The sequence below is a fragment of the Sus scrofa genome, chromosome 11 (assembly GCF_054392235.1).
Source record: "Sus scrofa isolate SSC_HxYL_T2T_F1_AM1 chromosome 11, Sscrofa_HxYL_maternal_Yorkshire_Landrace_v2.0, whole genome shotgun sequence".
NCBI classification, from domain to species: Eukaryota; Metazoa; Chordata; class Mammalia; order Artiodactyla; family Suidae; genus Sus; species Sus scrofa.
Window position 1 is genome coordinate 14,778,701 of NC_139393.1, and position 27,179 is coordinate 14,805,879.

The 27,179-nt window shown below is 44.9% G+C and overlaps 2 protein-coding genes and 1 long non-coding RNA gene across 12 annotated transcripts in view; 1 reads left to right on the forward strand and 2 right to left on the reverse strand.

Annotated features, from left to right (window-relative positions):
* Positions 1-964: 964 nt before the first annotated feature.
* STOML3 (stomatin like 3) lies at positions 965-22,029 on the reverse strand. Of its 10 annotated transcripts, XM_084981553.1 has the most exons (10): positions 21,272-22,029; positions 21,023-21,167; positions 20,474-20,640; positions 15,853-15,987; positions 11,883-11,986; positions 11,732-11,804; positions 8,110-8,192; positions 6,498-6,701; positions 4,615-4,749; positions 965-3,161 (listed from the first exon to the last, which is right to left on the reverse strand). In XM_084981553.1, exons 4-10 carry the CDS (start codon positions 15,902-15,904, stop codon positions 2,934-2,936), a joined length of 879 nt encoding a protein of 292 aa, XP_084837679.1. In that variant the 5' UTR covers positions 15,905-15,987; positions 20,474-20,640; positions 21,023-21,167; positions 21,272-22,029; the 3' UTR covers positions 965-2,933. The 10 variants fall into 10 exon arrangements, with proteins under 10 accessions (XP_084837679.1, XP_020920933.1, XP_020920931.1 ...); XM_021065274.2 differs by lacking the exon at positions 20,474-20,640; XM_021065272.2 differs by having other exon boundaries at positions 20,474-21,167.
* Positions 21,952-27,179, reverse strand: part of PROSER1 (proline and serine rich 1) — a 31,581-nt gene continuing 26,353 nt past the window's right edge. Inside the window, exons 11-13 of the mRNA XM_021065266.2 lie at positions 24,990-26,703; positions 24,458-24,608; positions 21,952-23,600 (exon numbers count right to left, since the gene is read on the reverse strand). Coding sequence (XP_020920925.1) covers positions 23,478-23,600; positions 24,458-24,608; positions 24,990-26,703 — 1,988 coding nt within the window. The 3' untranslated portion in view covers positions 21,952-23,477. The remainder of the gene's footprint in view (positions 23,601-24,457; positions 24,609-24,989; positions 26,704-27,179) is intronic.
* Positions 23,361-24,831, forward strand: LOC146398540 (uncharacterized). The gene is made up of 2 exons (XR_014819318.1): positions 23,361-23,649; positions 24,443-24,831. It is a non-coding gene; the product is annotated as an uncharacterized LOC146398540 (long non-coding RNA).

Sequence of the window (27,179 nt, forward strand, 5' to 3'; positions counted from 1 at the left end):
ATGAAGCAAATGCCCTCTTTGTGAGGGCTTTGGATTCTTACCCAAGCCACCCGCAGGTAAAAAAGGTATTTTTTGAGACAACTGGGGACATTTTAACAGGCACTGAGTATTAGATAATGTTCCATGACGCAGTTCTTGCTGACTACAGTTACCTACTGGTTTAAATGACAGAATGTCCCAAAATCTCCAGGGATGAAGAAGCAGCCACCAAAATGATTGGTGTGCTGGCGGATGGCGGTGTGCCCCACATGCTGCCTCTGTCCCATTTGTTTCCGTTCCAAACTCGGGCCCCACACCTGTGCGTTTCATGGGTACGTCTAAAAAAGAGCTGTAATGGCAGCTTTATTTCCCCCTTTAGGACAGTCAAGTCCAGGTTTTGCTGGCTTGATCACAGAGTTTTGTGTAGGAAACGTCCAGACAGGAAGAGAGAGGAGTGACCTGTTGAACTCTCTGGGGATCGTGTGGAGGAGGGACTGAGCTGGGGGGAGGCGAGAGGCGGGAGAAGAAGGAAGGGAGGGAAGGAGAGGCTGGGAGGCTGAGGAGGTGAGTGAGGATTATGGCACGAGGGAGCGGGGTCGTGCCCCTCCCCGACCATTGCCCATTTAAGACTGGCAAGAGGTCACCTCTCCTGGGATCCCGGTTCCACAGCCAGATCCTCGAGTCAACAGTGCGTGATGTCCACGAGACGATAGAAATTGTATTCACCCAGCAACTAAGGGGCAATGCCCGGGGCAACAACAGGGACTCTAGTCTCTGCCTCAGCACTGTGGGCAGTGTCGCCCCTTCTCTGCTGTTAAAAAAAGTCTGGACGAGGATGACTGTGGTGCTGGGGTGCATCTCAAGGAGACTGGACACTTCCTTCTCTCCCAAGAGGTTGCCAATCATTGCTCCCTCCCGTCTTTGCCCTCCCTTCCAGCTTCCCTCCCCCAGAAGAAAAAAACAAGAACAAAAAGCATTAGCCTTATTCTGGAAGCCAGTGTGACTGTATTTTGACTTTCATCCTTGACGTTCACATTTCAGGAGAACCCTGACCTTTCTGATTCTTCCACGGTCCCTCGGCCCCCAGATCTACTTACTTTCAAAGGAGCCCTCTTTAATCAGCTGTTAGTAAGTAATGTAATAACTGGCCTATTGCGATGCTAAAGATTGAACAGGGCTGAATGCTGCATCTCTGCATCACTGTCCATGACATGTAGGGTCATGAGATGTAGACACTGGTTAAGTGTCTTCACAGTGTGACTTCATGGACTCAGATTGTGTCTGATGTGGATAAGCCATGATCTGTCTGCCCTCAATTCTTGTTAAAATGCAAGTATTTGGGTTATAAGGGAAAAATACGAAGCTCACTGAGTAAAAAATGACTACTACAGTCCTAGAGGCAATACAATCTACGAACGAATTCATAAGCTGTGACTTGCCCCAAAATCATACCAAGTATGATTTGGTTTCATGGGAAAAAATAGGTTAGAAGCCAGTGATTGAGTGGGATTCCCATTTTGCATTTATATGCAGGTCATACCCGGATGTTGACAGGATGTGTGTTTGGGGAGCTCGCAGAGGGGGTGTGAGCCAAGATGGGGACAGAGGGAGGGAAGGCATGTGAAGTGGGAGTCACCTGGGGGGCGTGTGAGTGTGTGGGAGTTCCTGTAGCATGTGTGTGTGCACAGTCCTAGACACAGTGGAAAACCATAGTCAGCACCCAGACTTCTAGAACCCATAAGATTGGTACTGAAGCCAAAAAAACAATGGAAGGTCTATCACCCCCTTCCTCCCCCGCCCCCCAGGAAAACTCAAGGATGTTTAAGGGCAAGAACTTTGGAGTCAGACCTACTTTTAAATCCCAACCCAGCACTCACTAGCTGAGGGACTCTGGACAAGTGACGCAGCCTCCTGACATCACCTTCTCATCTATAAAATAAGGATACTTCTTAGCGTCCACATGGGGCTGAGCACAGTGTGACACACAGCAGACACTCGATAAAGGGGAGCTTTAAAAACTTCTAGCCCATTGCTCAAAGAAAACTGCACCATAGCAACACAGTAATCTCCAACAGAGCAATTTTTTAAATACATTCACATTCTATAGCTTTTTTATTCTCAAGAGGTTTGGGCTTTTTTGTTTTGTTTTTGGAGAGGGAGAATAGAGCTGACAGACAATTCTTGATTGCTGTGGCTCCTGGGATTAACAAGAGGGCGAAAATCTAAAGTCCACAGGCTGATCGTCCCCAGTGATTTCAACCCACAAAACCTTTTACACGTGTTCTCACTTGTAAGCAGATCAGCTGACCGGAGCTTGCAGCCTCATTTTGTCTGGTCTCACCCTCTGACAAAGGCGCTGGGAGGCTGAGATCGGCCACCACTCTCGTCAGGTGAGTGTGGCGTGCGAGCCTCCTGGAGCAGGTGCTGATCCGTTTGCGGCTGGAAACCTCAGTACCTCTTCCGTCTTTAACACCAAAATCGATTATAATTTTAAGCCTTCTGAGGTTTTGCTGTAACGAGTGGAAATTTAGCCAGTAATTTCTTTGGGATTAGAAAGCAAAGAGCTAGTATAAATACAAGGTCCGTGTTACTTTGCAGAATATCTAGAGTGCTTCTTAAACCCATTAAAAAGTAATTCTGAAATCTTAGTCACAGTCACGCAAAGATTTCTTCCCCCTACTGCGAGAAAGTCCCTGCTCTAAGTCTGGGAAAGCCACTCCTGGGTTAGAATAATGGAAATTATGGTTTAACATTCTCAGAAAGTAATAGTAATAGAGCCCTTTTCTTCCCCCCACCCCCCTTTTTATAGCCTCTATGGCATTTCCCTGCTAATGCTATTCCAGCTGTGGAGTTACTCTGCTTGAATAGGGTTGCAGTTCTCAACCCGTCTAATTGCTGGGTTCTGCATAGGAATCGTTACGCCTCCCTGAGCAAGTGCTGGCTGCCGCAGACCCTCAGGCTTTGTTAGGGACCTTCTTGTGGTTATTATCGTAGCTGATGCCACCAATGCCCTCTAGCACGTTCATGGGCAGAGGAAACACGATGGTGGAATTCTTCTCCGTGGCCACGGTGGTTAAGGTCTGCAGGTAGCGCAGCTGGAGGGCGATGGGGGACTCGGCCAGCACCATGGAGGCTGACTTCAGAGACTTAGAAGCATTCATTTCTCCTTCCGCTGCAAGGACCTAAAAGGCCAGGAATAAAAGACTTTACAAATAAAAGCTGACAGCTGCGCCTGCTGCTTTCTTTTGCTGGGTCCGTACAGAGACTTCTTTCCCAGCCCTTGCTTGGCCACACATGTTTCACGCACTTACTTCCCTGGCAAGGAGAAGAGGTGCACATCCTAACGTGATTAGAGAAACGTAAGGAGGTTGCAGGAAGTGGGGATTACAAATTATGAGGCCCTGGAGCTCATTTTCAAACAAAATAAAAACACCGTTTTTAATCCAAACACAAACAGGTCCATCCACCAGCGTGATGTCCTTGAATCACCTTGAAGTCTCATCATTTGCCATCTGAAATTCAGGGTCTCCAACCTGTCCTTTTTTCTCTCCTTTTTACCTATCCTAGATGGTCGTTTTTTAAATTTATTTCTGTTGCCAGTTTTGCCTCATTCTTACAAGGTAAGGATTGTTTCAAGTTCTGATTACAAGTGGCAGCAAGTGCCAGTGTGAAAACCCTTGCTAGAATTCTCCTCAGTACCCTGCTCCTCTTCCAGTTCTCAGGCTGCCCACGAAGGACTTAGCACTTGGCCACCCCGCCCGTGGGCATTCACTGCCTGTGTTCGAAAGTGCCTCCTAAGTCCATTGCTTAGAAGTGGCTGGATCTCAACAGATAAATGAGAGAGAAGTAAAGCGAAACCTTCCTTACTGCCTAAGATTCCAAAAGAGGGATGCAGAGGCTTCTAATCTGATTGGTTTCTGATTCTTCAGGAAACCCATCCACACAGAGAGGAAGGCTGGAGAGCCAACAGATTCAAGAACACTGGAGGCCAAGGTGCCCTCACAGCTTGTAATTCTAACCCGACTGACGTCATCCTTTCCATTTCAATTAACAGATTTGGATGATGTGCAAAAGACAGGCACCAAGATGCTACATCAGGTTCCCCAGATTTATAAAAATGCAGCTTCCTGGGCCCACTGGAGACTCTGCTTCACTAAGTATGAGGTGAGGCCTAGGAGGTAGCATTTGCTTTGCTTATTTCTCTCTAGGAGATTCTGCTGTGTGGCCGGGGTGGGGACCTGCCTTGTTGAGTCAGATTATGTTGCTAAGTGCCCTTGACGAAGACCTATTTCTTCCCCAAGGTACATTAAGCTGCCCATTATCTTTTAATTCAGGGGGAAATTCTCAGTAAAAACTGTGGGGAAGAAAAAGAAAAACCCTTTTCATCACAATAATTTGAGAGGCCCCAAGCTTCCTGCCAAGCTCCATCCTTTTTTTTTTCCTTTTAGCCCTGTCTTCAGCATGTGGAAGTTCCCAGGCCAGGGATCTAACCCATGCCACAGCAGTGACCCAAGCCACTGCAGTGACAATGCTGGATCCTTAAGCCACTGAGCCTCAAGAGAACTCCCAAGCTCCATCTCTGCCTGCTCCGAGGCTGGGAGGCTTGGCCTCCAGTGCAGACAGCGTCGCCCTTACCCTGGCCCTGGCCTCCCGGGTGGCCTCGGCCTCCGCGGCCATGGACCTCTGCAGCTGCACAGGAATCCGGACGTCTTTGATCTCCACGCGGGCCACCCGGATCCCCCACAGCTCGGTGGCATCGTCAAGTAAGGTCTGTTTCCAGGTCAAAAGAAAGGACAATGATCAGAAGACAAGTGATGGGATCTACGTTTTAATGTATTTTATATATGCAGGAAATGTACTCTTTTCTCCTGCATTTACAGCACCTGGAGTGAGACGGTTGGGGGAGGGAATAGGAGTTCTCATCACTTGTTTGCTGGAATTGAAGTGAATCCAGGCAGGACTCAGGAACAAATCTTGACAGGTCTTTTAACAGGTGGTCTCTCAGCAGGTGCATCCCAATTCGTCCCTCATTAAGTATGTACTATTGGTCTAGATTCAAGCAAACATCCTACATTTTCTTGCCACCGGCACCAGGCAGGCAGCAGTGGATTTTGTCCTGGCTCTGCCATTTGCAGCTATAGATCATTGGGTCCATTACTTAACCTTTCTGAGTCTCTGTTTTCATACCCATAAAAGGTTTTCTTTCAAGACCGTCATAAGATGTTGGAAGTAATACATTTAAGTTATCTGTCAGTGCCTCCCAGTGACTCGATATATACTATAACTGTGGTTTGGGGGGTGGGGGTGGCTGCACTCATGGCATGTGGAATTTCTCTCACCAGCCAGGGATCGAACCTAGGCCACAGTAATGACAACACCAGATCCTTAACCTGATGAGCCACGTGGGAACTCCTCATCCAGGACTTTTTGAGATATAATTTGTCTTGCCCTGTATATCCTCTGGCCTGTGGCCAATTTTAAACAGGTAGCAAGGCATAGTTTTTAGAGCAGAAGAAGCCTAACAATCAAAGATATGCTCATCCTTTGTAAAAGCTTAAGACCACAGAGATACCTTGCTGGTTATCCTGGAGGAGGAAGGATGAGCAAGGGTGCCTGAGAAACAGTGAGATCAGAGGGGTAGATCCCGCAAAAGGAAGAAGGCAGAGATCTCCGTGATACCAAACAGCAAGAGAGCCCTCGCCTTTCTGGGATCCCCACAGACCCCCAGGAGGGGGGGACCTCACAAGAAACCAGTGATCTGTGACGGGGGAACATCTGAGTCTCCAAATTTGTGGGGCTCTTAAAATGACATGGAGAGTTGTCATGCACAACTGTCTTTCTCTCATAAAACCCCAGGGACTTTGTGCTACCTTAGGGGCTAGAGGAGATGCCAAGAAGGACCAAAAGTGAATTTCCCTCTTGACTTACCGAAGGCAGGCTCAGAACCCAAATGTAACTGATTTAAGAAAATATAGAAACGTGACTGTGTGTAATCTCGGGTGTATGCAAGGGAGATGGATACCTGTTACATCCTCATCAGTATTATAATCACACTGACCATTCGTGTCATTAGCAACACGAAGTCGGATTTCCGGGGGACGGCAGTCCTGTGCTGTCTATCTATCGAGTCGTAACTTTCACTTTGCACCAAAATGCAGGAATATACAGCTGCTTGAGAAATGGCAGCACCACCTGGGAGTCATCTAACTAAAATTAACTCTGGTCTCTTACCTCATCAGAAAAGTCTAAGGTGTACAATACTAATTCATGATTTTGAATCCCAAAGAAAATGGATATGTGCACAATTCCAGCAGTCCCCTCCTCCTACTCAGATATTTAAATCTGGACTTTGCGATTATAAAGAAATGAACTCCCGAAACGAAGCCCCAACTGATTAGAGCAGGTGTGTGTGTGTATGCACGCGCATGCCTGTACACACACATGGGAGGTGCTTTGACTTACTGATAATTAAAATGAGCAGATTAAAGATGCAGGCTATTGGTTCTTGGTGTCCTTACCTGGATGCTATGGGCGATCTCTTCTCTGCCAGCTAAGATTTGGGACAAGGTCTGTGTCCCTAGGACATTTCTCAGAGTGGTCTGAGCCAGCAGAAACGTGGCTTGGTGGACATCATTGACATTGGCTACTGCTGAGACCGCGCTGTAAATTCTGTAATAGACCACTCCATCCACTTGAGTGGTCACAGAGTCCCTGGTGAGGATCTGGAGAGCAAGAGCACAGGACATCACATGCTTACGCCTTTCGCAGTGATCGACCAAGGGCCAGCCAGCCCCACAGCCCCCTCCACAGGAGGGGAGCATTAATGAAACTCATACAGCATCACCAATTATCTGTCCCGGCTGGAATATCATCAGCCTGGTTGATAACAAAACTCTTACACAGGTGAGATCTGTACCTAACCCTGTAACTTCATCTGCAGGAAGGCTTGCATCCCATAGTCAGAGGGGAGATGAGGTATTTCCATTTTAAAATGTAATGGCAGACCTCTGCTGGAATTCTGCCTTCTACAGAGCTGGAACACCAGTTTCCCTGATACCTGCAATCTTTTCACTTCTCAGTTTCATCCAGCTTGTGAATTGCAGTGCTGCTTAGAAAACATAGATGGCACCAGAGACCATGTTCTAGACTCTAGAATGAAAAACCAAGTTATCTTTATAGAGGCTCTGCGTTCATTGTTCTGAATTAACATGACAGCTACTCTGGAGCAAATAAGGCTTTGGGGGTATCACGGAAACAGAGCCCAGATCTCCTTTCTCGCCCTAGAACTATTTACTATGGAGCCAGAAAAGGCCCATGATAAGTCCCTAAACATCCTAAGCTCTCTCATGACTAGGGGTGCATTCTGAAATAAGGACTCTGCAGTCGCTGCCAGTGGCATGGAGGCCTCACTGTTGTGTCTTGATTGAGGTTTCTGGACCCCTAACCTGATTTTTCTCTCTTCTCATTCCCTTTGCGCTCCCACACATTTTTTCTCAGATTGTTTTGTTCATCAGAAAGTGGCATGATTATTAAGCAATGCCGCTTCTCTTCCTTAGCGCCCAGTTACTGGTTTGGGTTATTTAGTTGCACTACTTTAGGAATGGAAACGAATTATTTGAAATCCAACTACGGGTGGACCCTGTGCTTTGGGTACTCTTTCCCCATGCCCACCCCACTTTGTTGCACACACACACACACACACAAAGGTAAAGCAGAGGTGAGTGAGACAGATATTCCTAAAACATTTCCTGAGAAGGTGATGGAAGGGATAATATAATAACCAGCCAATGAATTAATTTCAGCTCCTTCGTACAGTGATTTTTCATTCTCCCAAGCATCTGCCGTCATTCTGCGCCCAAGCTTCTCTGCCATCTGTATCCCTTCTTTCTCTTCTCTCCGCCTCCCTCCCACATAGTCATTCCAAGTCTTCTGGCCATTCAGCCCTTCCCTGGGCTTCATTCTCCTTTGATGAAACAAGCCCAGTAGTTTCAGGAGTCACCTAGGGGCTCCACAAGCAGATCTCTAAGAATCCATCCTTCTCTTTATAGCTTAAAACATAAAATCTCACTTGTCCACATAACAGGAAGATACTGGTTTTCTTTCTAGCAATATATCTTTAGTCAGCATTACCTCCTGTGGAGGAATGTTGCAAGTGACCGTCCGGAGATCAACTTTGACAAACACATCTACGCAGGGCAGGACCAGAATCAAACCTATGAAAAAGAAAACATGGTTTAAGGAGATCCCGTCATGGCTCAGTGGAAACGAATCCGACTAGGAACCATGAGGCTGCGGGTTTGATCACTGGCCCAGCTCAGTGGGTTAAGGATCTGGTGTTGCCGTGAGCTGTGGTGTAGGTTGCACACGCAGCTCAGATCCCGCGTTGCTGTGGCTGTGGTGTAGGCCAGCGGTGGCTACAGCTCTGATTGGACCCAGAGGCTGGGGACCTCCATATGCCGCGAGTGCGGCCCTGAAAAGACAAAAAGCAAAAAAAACAAAACAAAAAAAAACTACAGAAAATATGGTTTAAAATGTCACCCTACTGAAAATAACTGCAACATATTGTCTCCTAGGAATACTTAATTTTCATGAAACTATAAGTGCTTCTCAGATAATTTTTAAAATGTATACCTAGACCTTTGGAGAAATTATTTCCTCCCATCAGTCAATGACTTAAAGTGGTTCCCTTGAAATTAAAATCTTTTAATAAGAAGCCAAAGATCATTGACATTTGACAGTTAATTCTTGGATTTTCTTGTATAAAACATTCAACCTATGTCTATCTCAGTACTGAATCTGACATTTATTTAAAAGGATGGCTTGGAAATTGGTTTCCCTGTGTTAAAGGTATCTGTATAAAAAAAATTGAAGCAATAGACTTTTGACCTTGAATATCAGTGACTGTCAACATTCTCACTTATTTTCATTAGTGCTCAAGGAATGTTAGAATTAAAATCTTCCCAAGATTTCAGTGTCCCTAAAACCAATGTATTACAAAATTTATAGTTTCTCTGTAACTCTGTTCTGGTTCACATACAATAACATTCCTCAATTGTACGTACTTTTACTTCTCTCCAAATTGTGAGTATTGGGTTGGGGGCAAGGATAGGGCTAAGGAAACTCCTTTGAAGATCCTATGACTCCTTAACATAGCCCCAGAGAATATTCTGTACAGCAAGAGTTACATAGATTAGAACCACAAGGTGGAGTTCCCTGGTGGCTCAGTGGGTTGAGGGTCCAGCATTGTCACTGCTGTGGCTTGGGTGGGGGGTTGCTACTGTGATGCAGGTTCCATCCCTGACCTGGGAGCTTCCACATGCTGTGGGCGTGGCCCTCCAAAAAAGCACACAACGCACATCAGCAAGATGCAGACACCAATCTATTTCCAATACCAGAAAGATTTTTCTTCTATTGCTTTTTGTTTTTTTGGCCACACTAACGGCATGTGGAAGTTCCCGGCCAGGGATCGAACCCTTGCAAGAGCAATGACTATACTGGATCCTTAACCCACTCAGGCACCAAGGAACTTTCTGTGCCATTGTTTTATTTTCAAAAAAGAAACAAATTTTTAGGTTGAGTACTAATGCAGCTAAGGAGCTTTTGTTCTTTTGGTCTTTAAACTTTTCCAAGACTTGTGGTGAGGATTACTTCCTACTTTACTTTTTTGGGGGTGCTAAGAGTTAAGGTCATGGCCCTTAGAACTGGAGAGAGTCAAGTTCTAGCCCTACCGCTTAAATAGCTTGTGACCTGGGAACATTTATCTAATTTTTCTGCACTTCCATCACCTAGTATCTATATGGCAGTAGTGAAGATTGAGCACAAGTCAATATGATAATTAAAGAAAACACTGAACACGGAGCCAGGTACGTATTAAGTGCTCGAGAAGTAGCAGCTCTTATTATGAATATTTTCATTATTAGAGAATAATTACAAGTCACAGAAGTGGGCAGGTTTTCCATTAGCAATCTGGCCTGTTTCCCTCTGGCTCTCAGGACATTCTGCAGTGACTCGTTGGCCCCAGAGACACATATGACAAGAGTTGTCATCCTGGGACATTTAGTGGCAAAATCTTCTGGGAAAATTCATTTAAAAGACACTTTTCTCTAGAGTCCTCCAAGTCATGGCTATTTTACCTCTTTCAAATTTCCAATTTTATTCTCCCTTATAATCTTGGCCCCCACCTGATGTGACCGGACTAGGAAGGGGTTAACTTTGTTCTGTTACTCCTCAGCTGGATAATTCTAACACTGCTATTTGAACAAACTCATAAGCCTGTCCATAATAAACAATTCTTACCCTCTTTCTCTTAGGTCCCTTATTTGACAAGTAGGATTATACTAATGAAATGGCCAAGCTTTCCTAAGTTTCTTCTTTTGAAGTTTCTCATTTATTTTCATGCAACAGATACAACAGTGCAGGGCCAAGGGCAAAGCACACAAGGGAATAAGGATAGTCCTGCCCGTGGAGATCCTATAGTGCAGCTGGAGGGAGGATGAGTTTACTTAAACACATCGTATCGGGGGACAGAAAACAAATGTGATTAGAGAACAACAGCAAACAATCCTTCTTCTCCATGTGCCTACCAAGATGCTGTTTTGACAACCTTGCCTAAAATTTGTCATATGAAACTGTCATTTTGGTGTGTCGAAAACAACAGTAGCAGTTGCATAGAGTTCAACTAAATATACACCAAGAGAAGTGATGAGTATTAAATCAATATCTTACTCCTGGAGAGCTTCAGTACTGGTACCTCTCCCCACACCTTGCAAAAAACAAACAAAAAGTCCTTTTTTTTTTTTTTTCCCATCGCACCTGAGGCATGCAAAGTTTCCCAGGCCAGGGATCAAACCCAAGCCACAGCAGAGAAAGTGCTGGATCCTTAATCCACTGAGCTACCAGGGAATTCCGTTTATAGCATGAACAGTTTGGGACATTTTTTATTCTAAGCCTATAGAGAAGGGATGGATATAAAGACCACGCTTGACAAAAGGAATTGGACAGAGGTTTCCAGCTCTCTGTCTCTATTAGTCTACTTGCCATGAGAGGAAATTAACATTGACTTTTCTCTTAACTCTTTCCAAGAGTGAGAATCAAAAACCAGCTCCTGGGAATTGTCATGGGGGCTCAGTGGTAATGAACACGACTAGTATCCACGAGGACGTGGGTTCAATCCCTGGCCTTGCTCAGTGAGTGGGTTATGGATCCAGTGTCGCTGCAAGCTGCAGCGTAGGTCACAGATGCAGCTCAGCTCGGATCTGGCGTTGCTGTGGCTGTGGTGCAGACCAGTAGCTGCAGCTCCAATTTGACCCCAAGCCTGGGAACTTCCATATGCTGCAGGTGTGGCCCTAAAAAGACAACCAAACAACCCAGCTCCTGGAATACTCTTCCTGGATAACTAAATTTTCTGCCTTGGCCATTTGCTCCCTTCCTTCATTCTTCCTTCACTCTCTGGTAATAAGTGGCGTCCAGCCAAGGTAACCAGAGCCACCGTTTGTTCACGGCACTGAAACTCTCAGAGGGAGTGTTGGAAAACAGGTCTAGGTTCCCAGCCGGCCGAGCTAGTGGTCTACTGGCCACTCCCAGTAACTCGCTTAAGGAGACAGCACCCTTCAACTGCATGGAAAGGCAAGGGCCCTGGCTTCCTGTGATTTTCTCCCCCTCGGTAAATGCTGCCAGGGAAAATGTTGGTGACAGTGGCAGCAGTCCTAGGTGCCCTCGATCCTTATCAGGGCTGCCGCGGTGTCATTCATACCTGGCCCCTTGGCTTTTTGGGCTTGGATGCGTCCCAGGCGGAAGACGACAGCGCGTTCGTACTCCTTGATGATCTGCGAGGTTAAGGGAGACCAGTGAGTCCTCATGTTCGTCAGCTCACAGAGACCCCCGTTTACTTCCCAGGGAATTACCTTCAAGCACATCCATACGGAGACAGGGAAGGTTATGACCATCAACAGGAAAGAAAGGGAAAAGAGGATCCAGCCACACACACCCAGCCCTTTACTCTTGATGCCTAGGAAATGAGACGGAGGCAAGCCTGTGAGTGCCGCGGGTCTTAGGAAACACACACACACACACACACACACACACACACACACACACACACACACACACACACACACACACACACACAGCTTTTCTCTCTTGCCTGTTTAATGTTGTCTGGTTCCATTTTTGCTTTGACAATTGATTTTTTGTGTGTGCCTCACATTCGCCTTTGCGTCCCCTAGGCCCACGTGCTCCCTTCCAGGAAGACGTTCTGATCTTACCCTCACCCTGGCGGGCTCCTCTTCTGAGTGTCCAAAGCACTCACTATCGTCACTATTCACAGCACTTTGTCACTTTTAGTTAGGTTTCCTGTAGATTTTTAGTGCTTTGAGAGCAGGCTTTGTATTTTTATATCTCCATCTCCTGAAACACTGGAGATTCTGGTTCCATTCACTGAACGAGGGAAGTGGGTGACACCCTCAATGCTTTGAATTTAGTTCATTACTCAGAAACGTTCACTGAGTAATGAACTAAATTCATAGAGTAATAAAAACAAATAATACAAAAATTTTTTAAATTTAGGTTCCAAAAAAAAAAAAAGAAAAAAGAAAAACATTGCTCAGCAACGTAATAGATGGATTTATTGATCTGTTTGATGTTTCTTGTTTGGAAAGACGGATCCATCAGAGGAGATTCTGGTTGCTCTCAAAACAGTCAGTTAAGCAGAGAACCACACAACCTCCCATTTTTTCCATCATGGGTCCTTACACCCTCAGCCCCCACACAATTATAAGAAGAAAATAAAGAGAAAATGCAAATGTTTTCCTTGCATCATTCTCCTCTCTCCTCATCCCCCCTTTTCTGTCTGAAATGACCACCAATAGCAACAAATACAAATGAGTCGTCCTTAAGATTTATGCCCAGGTATTCTCATGATAATGTTCCGTGTAAGCGCCGTATATCAAACACACCCTGAAAGTACAATGGAGGGATAATTAACAAACCATGATAAATCTACCCCATATCATATCATAATTTTTTAAAGTTACGAACACGTGAGAAAATCGCTATAGTATGTTGTTTGTTTGGCCGCAACCACAGCATGAGGAGGTTCCCGGGCCAGGGATCACCTTAAGGGACCTGAATATACCAATATATGGTATGTTGTTAAAAGAATAAAGTAATAGGATGCAAAATTATACGGACAGTACAATCCCTCTTAGTTAAAAAAAAAAAAAAATGAGGAGTTCCCGTCGTGGCACAGTGGTTAACGAATCCGACTAGGAACCATGAGGTTGCGGGTTCGATCCCTGGCCTTGCTCATTAGGTTAAGGATCTGGCGCTGCCGTGAGCTGTGGTGTAGGTTGCAGACACGGCTCAGATCCCGCGTTGCTGTGGCTCTGGCGTGGGCCGGCGGCTACAGCTCCGATTCGACCCCTAGCCTGGGAACCTCCATATGCCGCGGGAGCGGCCCAAAGAAATAGCAAAAAGACAAAAAAAAAAAAAAAAAGAGTAAAAAAATATTGGAAGAAAATTAACCAAAATACTAAAAGTGGTTAATTCTGAGTGATGGAAGTATGACTGGTTTATACTGTTCAGAGAATTTTTATTTTTTGCTACCTTGATAGTTTTCAAAAGCAATGTTAAAATTAAAAAAACTAAGCATGCCAAGTTAAAAAAATGTCCTTTGTGTTTCTCCAGATGCTTTCCAGGAGAACAATAAAAATTGTGTGGAGTAAGAACAGTCACCTTCCCTGGGCCTGGGGAGGTGGGGTTACAGATTCTTCCCTCTTTGTTCACTCCCAAGCCTGTGGACACACAGTGACACGGGCTCTCAGCAACCTCCTGCTTCTTTCTCTAATGAATCAAGGATTTTAAGCACCAAACACAAAATATAAAGGAAAACCCTATGGGTTATCACTTTTTACCACCTGTAAATCATCTGACCCCCTGCCTTTTTCTCCTAAATATGCACACAGCTAGTGTCAAGAACATTTTTTAGGAAAAAGTGCAGAATTGCCAAACAAAACATACTGTGTGACTCAAAGTATGGTCTCCGTCTGGCAACCTCAGCAGCCTAGGACCGTTTCTGGAGGCAGAAAGTCCATTCCAGACCTAGAGATGAGAAGTTCTAGAGATGAGGACCAGGAATCTGAGTTTGAAAAATCTCCCCCAGGAAGATTCTTTTGCACATGAATGTTGAGGAGAATTTCTAAGATCGAAAGAGTCAAGATTCCAATTAACTTCACTTCAACTTTTAAAGCAATAGAACGGGGTGGGGTTTCATGGCCAAGGCTAATGAGTAGAGGTACTAATAACAGTCTGGGCCCTTGGGGAAAAGCCCTCATTTACAGCGTTCCGTGGATTCTAATCGACCCTGTGACGTCACTGAACTTGGAGTCCGGAAGAGTTGCACCCTAGTGGCCTCCGAAAGCTGGGACGGGGGTTCCCGTCGTGGTGCAGTGCAAATGAATCTGACTACTATCCGTGAAGATGCAGGCTGGATCCCTGGCCTTGCTCAGCGGGTCCACCGGCAGTTGCAGCTCTGATTCAGCCCCTAGCCTGGGAACTTCCAAAAAAAAAAAAAAAAAAAAAAAAAGAAAAAAAAGGCAAGCTGGGACAAGCCTGCAGAAGGCTCCTGCTGAGGGTGGGAACAAGGATTCAGTTATTTAATTCTCTCAGCATTTGTGAGCAGAAATTTCTGTACAGCCTGAAGGACTGGATGATGTGCCTGATTCAGAGGAGGGCACACATAAGTCAAAGAAGGGCTGACACTGCACCCATCTCCTTAACTACCTAAAGCGCGTGGCATCAGAATTGTGACATATAAGCCCTGTTTCTCTTTGTTCAGTGATCATGCAGGTTTTTCAAAGATCAAAACCAAGTAAACCTGTAAATGCATTTAAATATTTCACTGGTGATACAAGCTTCGATCTTGCTGTTTACCCAGAGGATGTCTTAAGCCATTAAATACAAGCTAAAAAGTGAAATTTCTTGTTTAAAAAGGTAGTGAAGGCAGCTTTTAAAGAGACTTCCCACTTGCACTTCCAAAGGAGGTAGCCTCCGATACACCAGTGTCGCTATCCTACTTCAAGAGAAAAATCCTCTTTTCCAATTCCCGAGGATACTCCTAAATGTATACTTGCTTTTATAAACCGATAATACCAAAGTGTTCTCTCCTTCTAACTTGACTTCTTTGGAAACAAATTATAGAGCACTTGGGAGAGAGAGAGAGACACACACACACACACACACACACACACATCCCAATATCAGTATTATCTTCTTCATCCTCACTTTCTGGACTTTCAACAAGGTTTTTTAACTCTGCAAGACCCAGTTTTCTTCACCATGAAATGAGGTAATAAAAAAACCTACCTCAGAATTACTGTAGAATTTAAAATATAATGGGAACACAATGCTTTGTAATACAAAAGAGCCAATAGAAAGTAAGTAGCTGAGGTAGAAGTTGTTCCTTACAGTCTAAGTTTTATTTTCCTCAACTTCTCTCCAGGTATCAAACATGGTGCAGCTCAAACTACCTTTTCTATTTAATCATAGCATCAACGGATGATATTCAGAAATGATCTTAGCCTGTTCAACATATCTTTGCTATTTAATGCAAAAAAAAAAAAAAAAAACGAGTGCAAAGGTAAACACAAATTTCATCTAACACTTAAGAAAAAGAGCAAGTCAAGTCATAGACTGCTCTTCAAGAAGCAAATGAAACCATGAGAAGCAATGAATCTAAAATCCTGGGCTCTCAGGAATACTGAGGCCAATCTCAACATAGATTAGTCTACCTCGTGCTCACGCTCTAAGTGTAATGATAGGACCGTCACTTTGCTTAATCTCCATACAACACACTTAAGGCAAGAAAAAGGAACTTACCCACCAAATTCTCTTTGTCCTGCTTCTCGGGGGAGGATGCCCCAGGATCCATCTCATTCTTGGGGGGGCTTTTATGCTTGACAACTTTTCATGGGTTTGGAGCCAGACCGGGGCTCCGGGCAGCACCCAGATATGCTTGGGAGAGGGAGAGGAGAAAGACAGAATGAGAGACTGAGAGAAGTTCCTCCGCTTTCCTGAGCACCCTAAGGAGTCGTTACCCCGGTGAAGGAAGCCTGTTAACATAAACAAAACGAGCTCTTTGGTGAGTTCAGACTGCCGTTGTCCACAGGGGAAGTTCAAAAGTATACACATGACCCGCTGGTTGGGGGGCTTCCTGTAAAATGTCCTGGTGTAGTTTTTGGTATCATTTATATTTTATAAAACACTTCTCTGCAACGTGTGTGACCTGTTTATCATAATGAGCTGTCCGATACACAGGGCCAAGTATGTCTGCTCTTATGTTTCAGATGAAGGCCTTTCATCCAATTCATTTTAATAACACTCAGAGTGAGTCTGGTCATCCCAGCATCTTGATTAACATAATCCAATGACTGCCAACTATTAGTACGGTAAAGACTAAAATCCCAAGTGTCCTAAAAGACCAGGAGTCTGTCTCTCCTGCCCTTGCTTGCCTCACTTACATGATACTTTCTTTACTCAGCAACAGCCTCACTGGCCTTCTATCCACACCAAGCTATATGTGTCCTAAGTGTCGCAGGGCCTTTGCACATGTTACCACAGGCATGGTTATTCAGTTAATGTTCGTTTCATTCTCTAGACCAGGGGTTAGCTAACTACAGCCTGCCAGGCAAATTTATTCTTCCACCGACTTTTATAAATAAACAGCCAAGTCTATTTGTTTCTATATTGTCTTTGGTCACTTTTTCACCCTATCTACACAGCTGAGTGGTTGCTGTAGTGACTGTATAGCCGATAAAATCTAAGATATTTGCAATTGGAAGTTCCTGTTGTGGCTCAGCGGTAACAAGCCCTACTAGTATCCATGTGGGTGCAGGTTCAATCCCTGGCCTTGCTCAGTGGGTTAAGGATCCGGTGTTGCCATGAGCTATTGTGTAGGTCACAAACATGGCTCTGATCCAGGATTGCTGATGTGGTGTAGGCTGGCAGCTGCAGCTCTAATCTGACCCCTAGCCTGGGAACTTAACATATGCCGCAGGTGCCCCCTAAAAAGCAAAAATAAATAAAATATTTGCAATCTATCTCTTTACAGAAAATGTTTGCTGACTCCTACCCCACATTATAGCTTCCAGGAGATGAGTGACTAGGTCTGTTATTTTTTTACCACGGCATCTGCAGCATACACAACAATGCAGGCACTAACTGTTGTCCGAGATACTTGTTGAAATAATGAATGAATAAGTAATTCATCAAAGACAACAGCTCATCAATGATAACACTTTTTCTCGAATCTAGATCTCTAGGTTCTTGTCCCAGGAGTCCTTCTTTCATCAAACCACTTGAAACAAGGGCAATTTTGCCTTCATTTCAACACTGAATGCACCAGTCTTCTAATCCTCTGACGTTCATTTTTCTGATATCAACTCTAAATAATATTTTGTTTTCCTTTGTGTGGAAACAAACAATAGAAAACCACCTCCAATATTTCCTATCTCATCTTGTCTTTTCAAGTGTTTCTTCTTGCAACCACGTATTTATTTTCTCAGCAACTTCAACTGTGAAAACCTCAAAGATTGTGGGTTACTTTTGCCAACTACTTGATAATCATAATTGCCTTCTGCACAAGCTCAAATTACAGTAATAACCAGGCAGGGCTGTCATCCACCTTTTGTAATTATAAGAATTAATATGGACTATTAGAACTTTGGGAAGGAGGCTGGGGACCAGAGACAGATTAAAACAGACACGTGTACGTCCTGAGTCAGAGACTTTTGGCTTTCAAATGCTTTCCTCTGCATTCTTCTCATACATCCTAGGTTAGGGCTTGATGTGGAAATGATGCCAGGGGCACGGTGAGTGAGAGGCAGGTGCTGGGCTCACACTGCCTGGATTTAATGAAATCCTGTCTCTACCATGACCTAGCTGTGTGACACTGAGTGACTTCATCTCTTCTGCTTCACTAGTTTCATCTGTAAAATGGGCATGATAATGTTCTTTACCAGAGTGGGCGGTGTGAGGAACACATGGCATAGTCCATGTAAATACCCGAGTAATGACTGGCATCGGTACACCGTGACAAGGATTCCCACAACTGGGAGCTGCGTTGTATTTCTCAGGACTTAGCTGTCTTCTTTCTAAAGTGGGGAATGTTGGGTTGATTTTCACAGTATCTTTTCCCCTTGGAAATTGATTAGGTTTCTCCAAATCTTCATGACCTCTCTCCACCCGCCTGGTTAATGCTTCTCCTGTTTGTGGCAAATCTGCAAACTTGACTTCCATCCCTGGTTCTGTGCCGTCAATCCATAGACGGTGTTCTCTTTCCTCCAGGCCTCTACTCCATCACCACGTTGTCTCCACTTTGGGACTCATCCCTCCTGGAAAGAGCAGGAGGAAGTCGTTGCCATCATTTCTTGCGAGCAGGTTATAGAGAAGCTTTGCGGCAACAGGAAGCTGCTCTCCTTCCCAGTAGGGTGACCCTCCGCATCATGAAAACAAAGTGTTTTGGAAGTGCTGGTTTCGCTAATTTCTAAATACATTTCCCCTTAACACTGGCCCAGTACCATTTACGCCAGCACCGCCAGTCACTGAGGTGCGAGGTTCAAAACAACAGTGACAATAATTGCTCCCTGGTGGCAGCTCTTAAGAGCCTCCAGAGTAATTGCAACAAACACATCCCCTTGCAAGATGACTAAGCAACTGCTTTCCTTCTTCCTGCAAAATGTTCCAGCTATCTCAACCTCGAAATCGAGAATGATTTCAACGAGTAAGGAGCACCCAGGACAAGCCGAGTTCCTAAACGGGAGCCCCAGGAAATGAAGAAACCATAAGCCCATCTGCAGGTCTTCCTCTTCTTTTGCTTAAAATATAAAACCATCATGGGTCACGTTAATGGAATGTTCTCCCCTTGTCCTAGGGGACCGAGGGATAGGGAAGAAAGCAGACAGAGAACTGCCCAATGCACTCCCGATGAAGATTTTGTTTGTTTTTGTTGTTGTTTTGGCCACACCTGCGGCATATGGAGATTCCCGGGGTAGGAATGGGACCAACGCCGCGGCAGAGACCTGAGCTGCTGCAGTGAGAACGCTGGATCCTCAATCCACTGAGCCATCAGAGAACTCCTGCGTGTTTCTAAACTTTTATTCTGTCAACTAAGGAAAGGCCTAAAATGAGAACAGTTATGGGTTTTTTAATTTATAATTAAAAATTTTATACAATTTTTCTTTCTTTTGCCATGCCTGTGGCATATGGAAATTCCTGGGTCAAGGACCAAACCTGCAGTGACCAAAGAGCAGTGACCACACTGGATCTTTAACCACTAGGCCACCAGGGAACTCCCTTAAACATTACTTTCCATCGGCAGTTACTGCAAAATACTTGGAATATTCCCCGTGCAAGGCAGCTATAACTTTTTTTTTTTTTTTTTTTTTTTTGGTTTTGTTGTTGCCTTTTTAGGGTTGCACCCCTGGCTATGGAAGTTCCCAGGCTAGGAGTCGAACTGGAGCTGCAGCTGCCAGCCTACACCACAGCAATGCAGGATCTGAACTGTGTCTATGACCTACACCACAGCTCACAACAGTGCTGGATCCTTAACCCACTGAGTGAGGCCAGGGATCAAACCCACATCTTCATGGATATTAGTCAGGTTCTAAATCTGTTAAACCACAACAAGGACTCCAGATTTACCTGAATTTTAATGAAGCTGAACAATTTTCACATGGCTATTGATAGGACCTTGGGATATATTAGTTTAGATCACTCTTCCCAACTTACATGCTAATATTGTCCAATATATAATCTTTTGGCTGAACCAAATTAGATATTGTTTACTACTGTTGTGTCACCTTTAAAAACAACATAAGTTCATTAAATTCGATTTGGCGTAAATTCTTTCCTAAAGCTTAAAATTAAGGCTAAACAATTGCATGAATTGACAGCAAATCCTATACAGACTACAGGCCTTTACGGAGAGATTGGAGAGGGGCATTTCTATTTCCTTCTCATAATGCCAGTCCTCACTGCCTGCAATAACTTACAGCTTACTATCTCTAATTCAACCTGCAGGCTGCAGCCTAAGTGATTTTTGCAAAGTGCTTTCTAATAAATTCCCAAACTCCGGACCATGGAGCAAAGGCCCAGCTCTTCAGTGGGGTTTACAAGGTCTTTCACCATCAGGTCCCTCCCTTGCTTTTTAGATCCAGGCTGCAAACTTCAAGTCCATCCAGTTGTATGATTATATTAATTTGCTAGTCTGTGACATTCCATGCCTTATAAAGGATGTTCATTCTTTTTTTTTTTTTTTTTTTAGCAAGCAAGCAACGTCTTCATTAAAGGAAAGCAAATAGCTCCCAGGATTGCTGGGAGGGGGGAGAAGAGCCCCCTTCTTTATTGTCTTATAGGGATTTTTATCTCTTAGAGGTGGAAAGGGGCACCAGTGTGGGGTCCAGAAAGATGTGGTTTTCTCCTATTGGCCTTGTTCAGTTACCTGTATCAGTCCTTGTCCAATATAGCTTTTCGGGTTGGAAATGTCCCAAAAGTTTTATGTTGTTTTTGTCCTTTTCTTTCCTTAGATTAAGTCACCATTCTTCTCATTCCTTTTTTATCAGTTAAGGAGTGGGCTAGAGAGTCGCATTTTCTATAGTAAACACAAGTCTGTGGGGAATACGCATTTCTTATAATAAAGCACGGCCTGTGGAGATGTTACTTCCTGGAGCCCTTAAGCCACAAATGTTAATCAGTGGCCCTATCAAAGAATGCATCGAAGCCCACGCTCCTACACTGACTACCTGAGTTAATACTCTGCCTCAATTCCCCCTCTAGAGTTGGAGACTCTAACTGCTGGGAAAAAGGGGCGACGACCCCTCTGACTGCTTCCTGCTGAAAAGGGGTGTCGTTAGGGAAAAGCAGTTAGGTCTCCACTCGTGGGACGGTCGAGTGGGCTTCGATACATTACACTGGGTACCCCTTCCATCACCATTTGAAGGTTGATAGTTTTTAATCGGGATGTAATGAAATGAGAAATACAATTAATTACACAGGGTCCGAATAAAAGGATTAAGATCACAATGATGGGTATGGTGAGGAATATGTTCACCAGCACGAGGAGGTCAACCAGTTCCAGAGGGCGCCTCCAAAAGCAGGAGCCGGATCCAACATCTTATGAATCTGCTGCTGGAGATCTAGCAGAGAATCAGACACATTCTGTGAATAATCAGAAATACAGACACAACATTTACATAAAGGATGTTCATTTTTAAACACTTGGTTCAAATTTACCACTTACTGTGTGATTTAGATCTTGGCTTCTTTATCTGGTTAGTTAGATTGCTAGTATTTCTCTCATAGGGTTGTGGGATACACAAAACCAGGCTCCAGCAATTATTCCAAGTGCTCCAAAAATGCTCTCTTCATTTTTATACAAAGTTTTAAGTGCACAATATATGCAAAATCCCAGGAATACATCTAAAAGATGGATAGGACACCTGAAAGAACAGATGAACATCTAAAAGATGTTCCTTTGCTCTGAAAAGGGGCTCACAGGACAGGAGAAATAATAGCATCTCTATTATTATAGTAGCATCACTTCAGAAAGATTACCCATTCAGTAATTTTTTTTCCGAATGAACAGTCAACATACATAAGCAATATAGGTACAATATACAATATAATCTCTAAAGTGTTTTCTGAGTGTAGACCCAACAGGAACAGATGACAATTCCTAGGAACTAGTATAACATTAATTATGAGGTTACATTCTCTATTTGGAGAAAATTAAAGGCATAATTAGTCTGTTTCAAATGTTGGTTATAATAGAGCTTTCACATGAGATATTATTTAAAGGAATAGGCATCACTAGTAGATAAAGAATTACAACTAAATTCAGACAAAAATATTATAGCTATTAGGTCTAGCAATAAAAAAATGAAAACTCATCCAGGCATCAAATAAAACACATAAAATATCTATCATATCCATAAAGTTTATTTTAAAAAATTGTTAAAAACTAACCATACAGGAATATTTATCAATAGACTTAAAAAGTTTGTTCCCCATGTGGAAGGAAAATACATTAGCAACATCTTCCAGACACCATCTTTATAAAAGTAAAACCTCTAGATGCTGAAATGTACTACAGTAGATTCAATAGTTTACATTTTTAATCACAGGATTGGAAATCATTCTCCCTACTCCCCTGTCCCCCTAAACGTGGCAGTTATTTTACTTAAAATAATGACATTCGATCATATACTACCACAGATCCTTAAATAGAGTACACACTGCGGAGTTCCCATCGTGGCTCAGTGGTTAACAAATCCGACTAGGAACCATGAGGTTGCGGGTTCGATCCCTGGCCTTGCTCAGGGGGTTAAGGATCTCGTTGCCGTGAGCTGTGGTGTAGGTTGCAGATGCAGCTTGGATCCCGCGTTGCTGTGGCTCTGGCGTAGGCCGGTGGCTGCAGCTCCGGTTTGACCCCTAGCCTGGGAACCTCCATACGCTGCGGGAGCAGCCCAAGAAAATGGCGAAAAGACACACACACAAAAAAAAAGGAGTACACACTGCATATTTACTAACAGAGCAAGTCTTCTCTATCTTGTTGTCACATAATTATTTTAGATAAGCATTTGATTTTAAGTACAAATAGAAATACTACATCCCATGATTGTAAACATTCACCAAGAGCTTCCAGAGCACAAAGAGTAATAGAGGTGGCCCAAGGGTCAGTCAAACATTCCTCACTCATTTGGATGCTGCTGAGATTAAGTTCTGAAGGCAAATTATCACAAGCCTCACTTGTATTTCTGTAAGAAAGTAGTTCTGGATATAAGTATTTTTTTTTTAGTTGAAAACACCTGAAAGTCATCCTACAGACTATATTGAGCACCATTTTCACTTACCTGAAATACATTGAATTAAATTCAGCAGTCTATGTATGGTCAGTAATGTCAGGAATTAAAAATAACTGTGGGCCTCAAGTTCCCTTTTGTGGATACCTATGGAGCATGGATGCTGAGTTCCTGCGCTGCTAATGGGAACCGCTCATGCAAACCCAGGGTCGGAACTCCCCCAGGGCCACATGCAACCCGTAAGTCTGAGGCACAACTATTACTTCTGTCCATGGATGCTTTACAAGCAGATTTAAGGCTGTGTTTGGCTATAAAGAGTTCAACCTCCTCTTTAGTATTCCTCCTACATAGATCACATACACGACTCAAAATCTCATAGGGTGGGAGGTAAAGAGTCCCTCAACACTTTTTAATACTATTCTCCATACAATTTACTGTCAGCATATTTACATAGGGGAGTGTTCAAAGTTAAAACCATTTTTAAAAAATGCAACCCTATTTTTAAAACTCTTATCCCCATTTCCCCAGGATTATCCTCGTCCTCATTTCCTGACTTTCGGCCAACCTCACATTTGTCAGATTGTTCACTGCAGTCCTCAGGCAATTCTGATGTTGCTCCGAAAGCGAATATGCATGGAAATATATTCACTGCCACCCACTCTGGGACAGGCCTGGTTGCAGAGAAAACGGTGTTCCTGGTGTTGAAGGATAGCTAGGAAACCCATCTGGCTGAGCTGGATAGCTGTCCAGAGCAGAAGCTGAATGGACCTGAAAGAAAGAAGAATGCACGAGTTACCAGACTGCCAAATTCAATCAGGTCTGTACTTGCTTTAGTCTGTGCCATACTACAGATATTCACAAAACAAAAGAAAGAAAAATGTTGGGGTGGGGTAAGTATGCTTGGTCTCTTGAAATTTCTAAAAAACCCAGAGTTCCCCTTATGGTGCAGTAGAAATAAATCTGACTGGTATTCATGAGGATGTGGGTTCTATCCCTGGCCTCGAGCCCAGTGCGTCAAGAATCCGGCACTGCTGTGAGCTGCTGTTTAGGTCAAAGACTGGCTTGGATCCTGCGTTGCTGTGGCTGGCAGTAATAGCTCCAATTCAAACCCAAGACTGGGAACTTCCATATGCCATAGGAGCGGCCCTTAAAAAAAAAAAAAAAGAAAGAAAGAAAATTTTATGAAACAAACTTCTTCAGAGGGCGGAAATGTGTAGAAATGCCTTTAAAGTGCTTACCACCCTTTAAAAAAAGTCAGTAGGTTTTCTAAAGAAAATTTGCTTTAATGGTTTATTATTTTAGCTTAAATCATAGAAGACAAGCTAAACTTTAACTGTCACGTGAAGATTCCATTTCTAAAATCTCTGAACTGAGGTTTAAAAGTCTATGTAAACAGGAAAACTAATTCATACAGATGAAGACATTATATCATCTTTGTTACCTTTCTGAAAGAAGACAGGAATGATTCATAGATGTGGGGTGAATTAATCAGCAAATCTCCAGACACTGGGTCAAGAGCCATTTTTGGCCAGTGTGGGAATACCACTCTCTGTGCTGCAAGGTTGTCACTACAGAAGCTGGTACATATGTTGCCATTTTATTTATGCCAGGCACGGCCTGCTCACCTGCTGTAACAAGGCTGACTGTGCAGCTGCATTATGCTGTAACTCCTGCAAGGATGACTGCGTGGGATTCTGAGAAAACCCGGGGATGGCAGGGAGGGACAAAAGTCCTGGAAACACAGAACTGCCTGCAGCTTGAAGTCCAGAGGATAAACTAAAACGACAGACAGACCAGGTCAAAATGCACATAACATGAAAGCTATCACTTCTGTATTTGTCAAATACTATCTCATTTCTTTAAAAAATCAGACAATTTCTGTTGGAACCATAAGAGCTTGCCACTCATGATATACTTCCCATTATAAACTATATTGTTCTGAATTCAATGAGCTTATTTGTTTTATAATAAAGATAAACTACCAAATACAAATCCTAAAGTTATCTGAGCAGGCATTAATATTTTATATACTAACAAAACATTTTTCGAGTTCTGACATGTGGGCCAAGAAAAATACTTTGCATCACCAAACAATTCGATTTTTTCATTTAGATGACAAGTAAGGAATGGTTTTCCCCTTTCGCACTATTCACCTACCCAGCTTGTGCCACCAGAGCCGAGTTGAAATTGGAACTGAAGGCGGACGCGAATCCCGGGAGGACAGGAGCTGGCGAAGGGGCGGTGGCCGCCTGGGAGGTAGCCGCCTGCAGCCCTGGAAACGAGGGCAGTGCGGGGGCGCCGGAGACGGAGAAGCTGGGGTAGGAGGGAGTGGAGGCTGGCAGAGGTCCTTGTGCCACCGAGAAAAGGGAGGGGACAGCGGTGGACAGGTTGAGCGGGAAGGCGGCAGCCGAGGCGGGTGCGGGGGCCGAGAGTCCTGAGAGCGCAGCAGCCGAGGAGCTGGGGTGCGGGAGCGCAGAGGAGGTGGTGGGCGCAGCCGAGGTGGCAATCAGCGCCCCGGGCAGGGAGGCGGCCGGGTTGCCAGGCAGAGGGAAGTTGTTGGTCAGGGACGTGAAAGGAGGCAGGGCGGTGAAGACCGGGGTGATGGGGGTGGAGGAGCCGTGCGGGGGCAGAGAGATGGAGGAGAGCGGGTTGGAGACGTTCAGGGGCGCGCTCAGGCTGGACAGGCCCGATAACGCCGGGTTAAGGCAGGACGGTAAGGTGATGGGCACGGAGGCCGACGTGTACGCCCGGCCCAGTGTCCCCGACAGGCCCAGGGTGCCGGGAGAAGGGGGCACGGGGTGGGACGGGCCCTTGAAGGCCGACGGCGTGGGACTGGTGGGCTCGGTTTTGATCATGACGGGCAGGGTGGTGACGGCGGGCGCGGGAGTGGACGGGGCGCGCAGGTCTGAGCTGCCCGCGTGGGGGCCGGGCAGCAGGGTTGCCGCGGAGCCACCGGTTCCCGAGGCCACTGAGGCCGCGGGCGCGGCCAGAGGAGACTGCGTGGGCAGGCTGGGCGGCGTGGAGGCCGAGTTGGCCGCGGGAGAGGGTAGGCCTGGGAACAGGGCCAGGCTCGGGGTGGAGGACCTCTGCGGTGCGTAGCACTTGCCAGCTGCCGACGCGGGAGGGTCGGAGCTCTGATTAGAGAGAGAGGGGAGTGAAGCCAGCCCACTGGTAACAGCCGAGGGTAGAGCGGAGGAGTTGATTAGATTGGTATCGTTTGACGTGAGAAAGCCTTTTAAAGCAGACAGAAGGGGGTTATTTACGCCAAGCGGACAAGCAACAGTGGGAGCAGAACCACAGGCGATCACAGGAGTTGGGTTGGTCACACCTTGGGATGTCGGTGTTAAGGTCAAGGGGAGACCCGCAAAAACCGATGACAGTGCAGCGGAATTGAGGTTGTTGGTAGAAGCAGCAGTAGAGGTGGCAGAAAAGGGGAGGCTAGTGAACGGCGGCGAAGTAGAAGCAAAGGTTTCATTGGAAGCGGTGGCCCGAGGTATAGATGTGGCCTGAGGGGCTGCGGTAGGAGCAGCAGAGGGACCTGGCAGTGGAACGAGGCCAGAAAACACTGAAGGAACGGGAGCAGATGTTGTGCTGTGGACGGAAGCTAAGGGTGCGGCCGGCAAGGAAGGGGTTCTGATAACTGTTGGATTGGGCGTCGATGGCTGCGGGGTGTGAACGGCTGCGGAGACCTGCCCCGGGAACACTGGAAGGACAGTACTTGGCATGTTCATCCCAGAGACCGTGGCAGTTGCGGATGCTGATGGGTGGTTTACAGCCTTGACTGGGGAGGCCGTAGGAATGGGAGTTGCAGCAGGTGTTGAAGGATTAGAGCCATGAGGAGAAAAGAGCTGACTTGCTGGGGTAGAAAATGCTGTTCGCGGGGTGGGGAGAAAAGGAGGCAAGAAATTGTCATCACACTGCAATGTCAAATTTTAACTGAAAAATGAATAAAAATGTCTGTAATATTTAACAAATTATCAAGGAAAATCAATGATCGGCATGATAGGCTATAGCAATGCATACATACATGGTGGATTCTATTACCCTGAGAGTCACCCACAGCCTCAGAGCCAGCTGAGTTCTAGACTCTGCTCAGACTAGCCCTCCAATTCAGAGTGAGGAAGCCTTGAGAGGTCAGCAAATAAACTTTCCTTTCCGTTTCCCAATTTCTAAAAATTCAAATAATTTATTTTTATTACGATTGGTATTGGTGTACTTTCCCTTTAATTCTCTCAAACTACTTATCTAGAATAATAAGACCTCACCTTCCTTTTAGGGGCAAACAAGGCCTTCCAGGACTCAGGCCATCTCTCTATATTCTTGGTTGCCACTCAGTAAGTTGAACTT

Excerpts from the sequence above, each read along its gene's own strand:
- STOML3 (XM_021065270.2), bottom strand. The coding sequence starts at position 16,164 with ATGTGTATACTTTTGAACTTCCCCTGTGGACAACGGCAGTCTGAACTC. Across the intron at positions 11,805-15,852 it reads GGACAAAGAGAATTTGGTGG|ATCATCAAGGAGTACGAACG; the intron begins GTAAGTTCCTTT and ends TTAACCTCGCAG. Across the intron at positions 4,750-6,497 it reads AGATCGCCCATAGCATCCAG|ACCTTACTTGACGATGCCAC; the intron begins GTAAGGACACCA and ends ACCTGGAAACAG.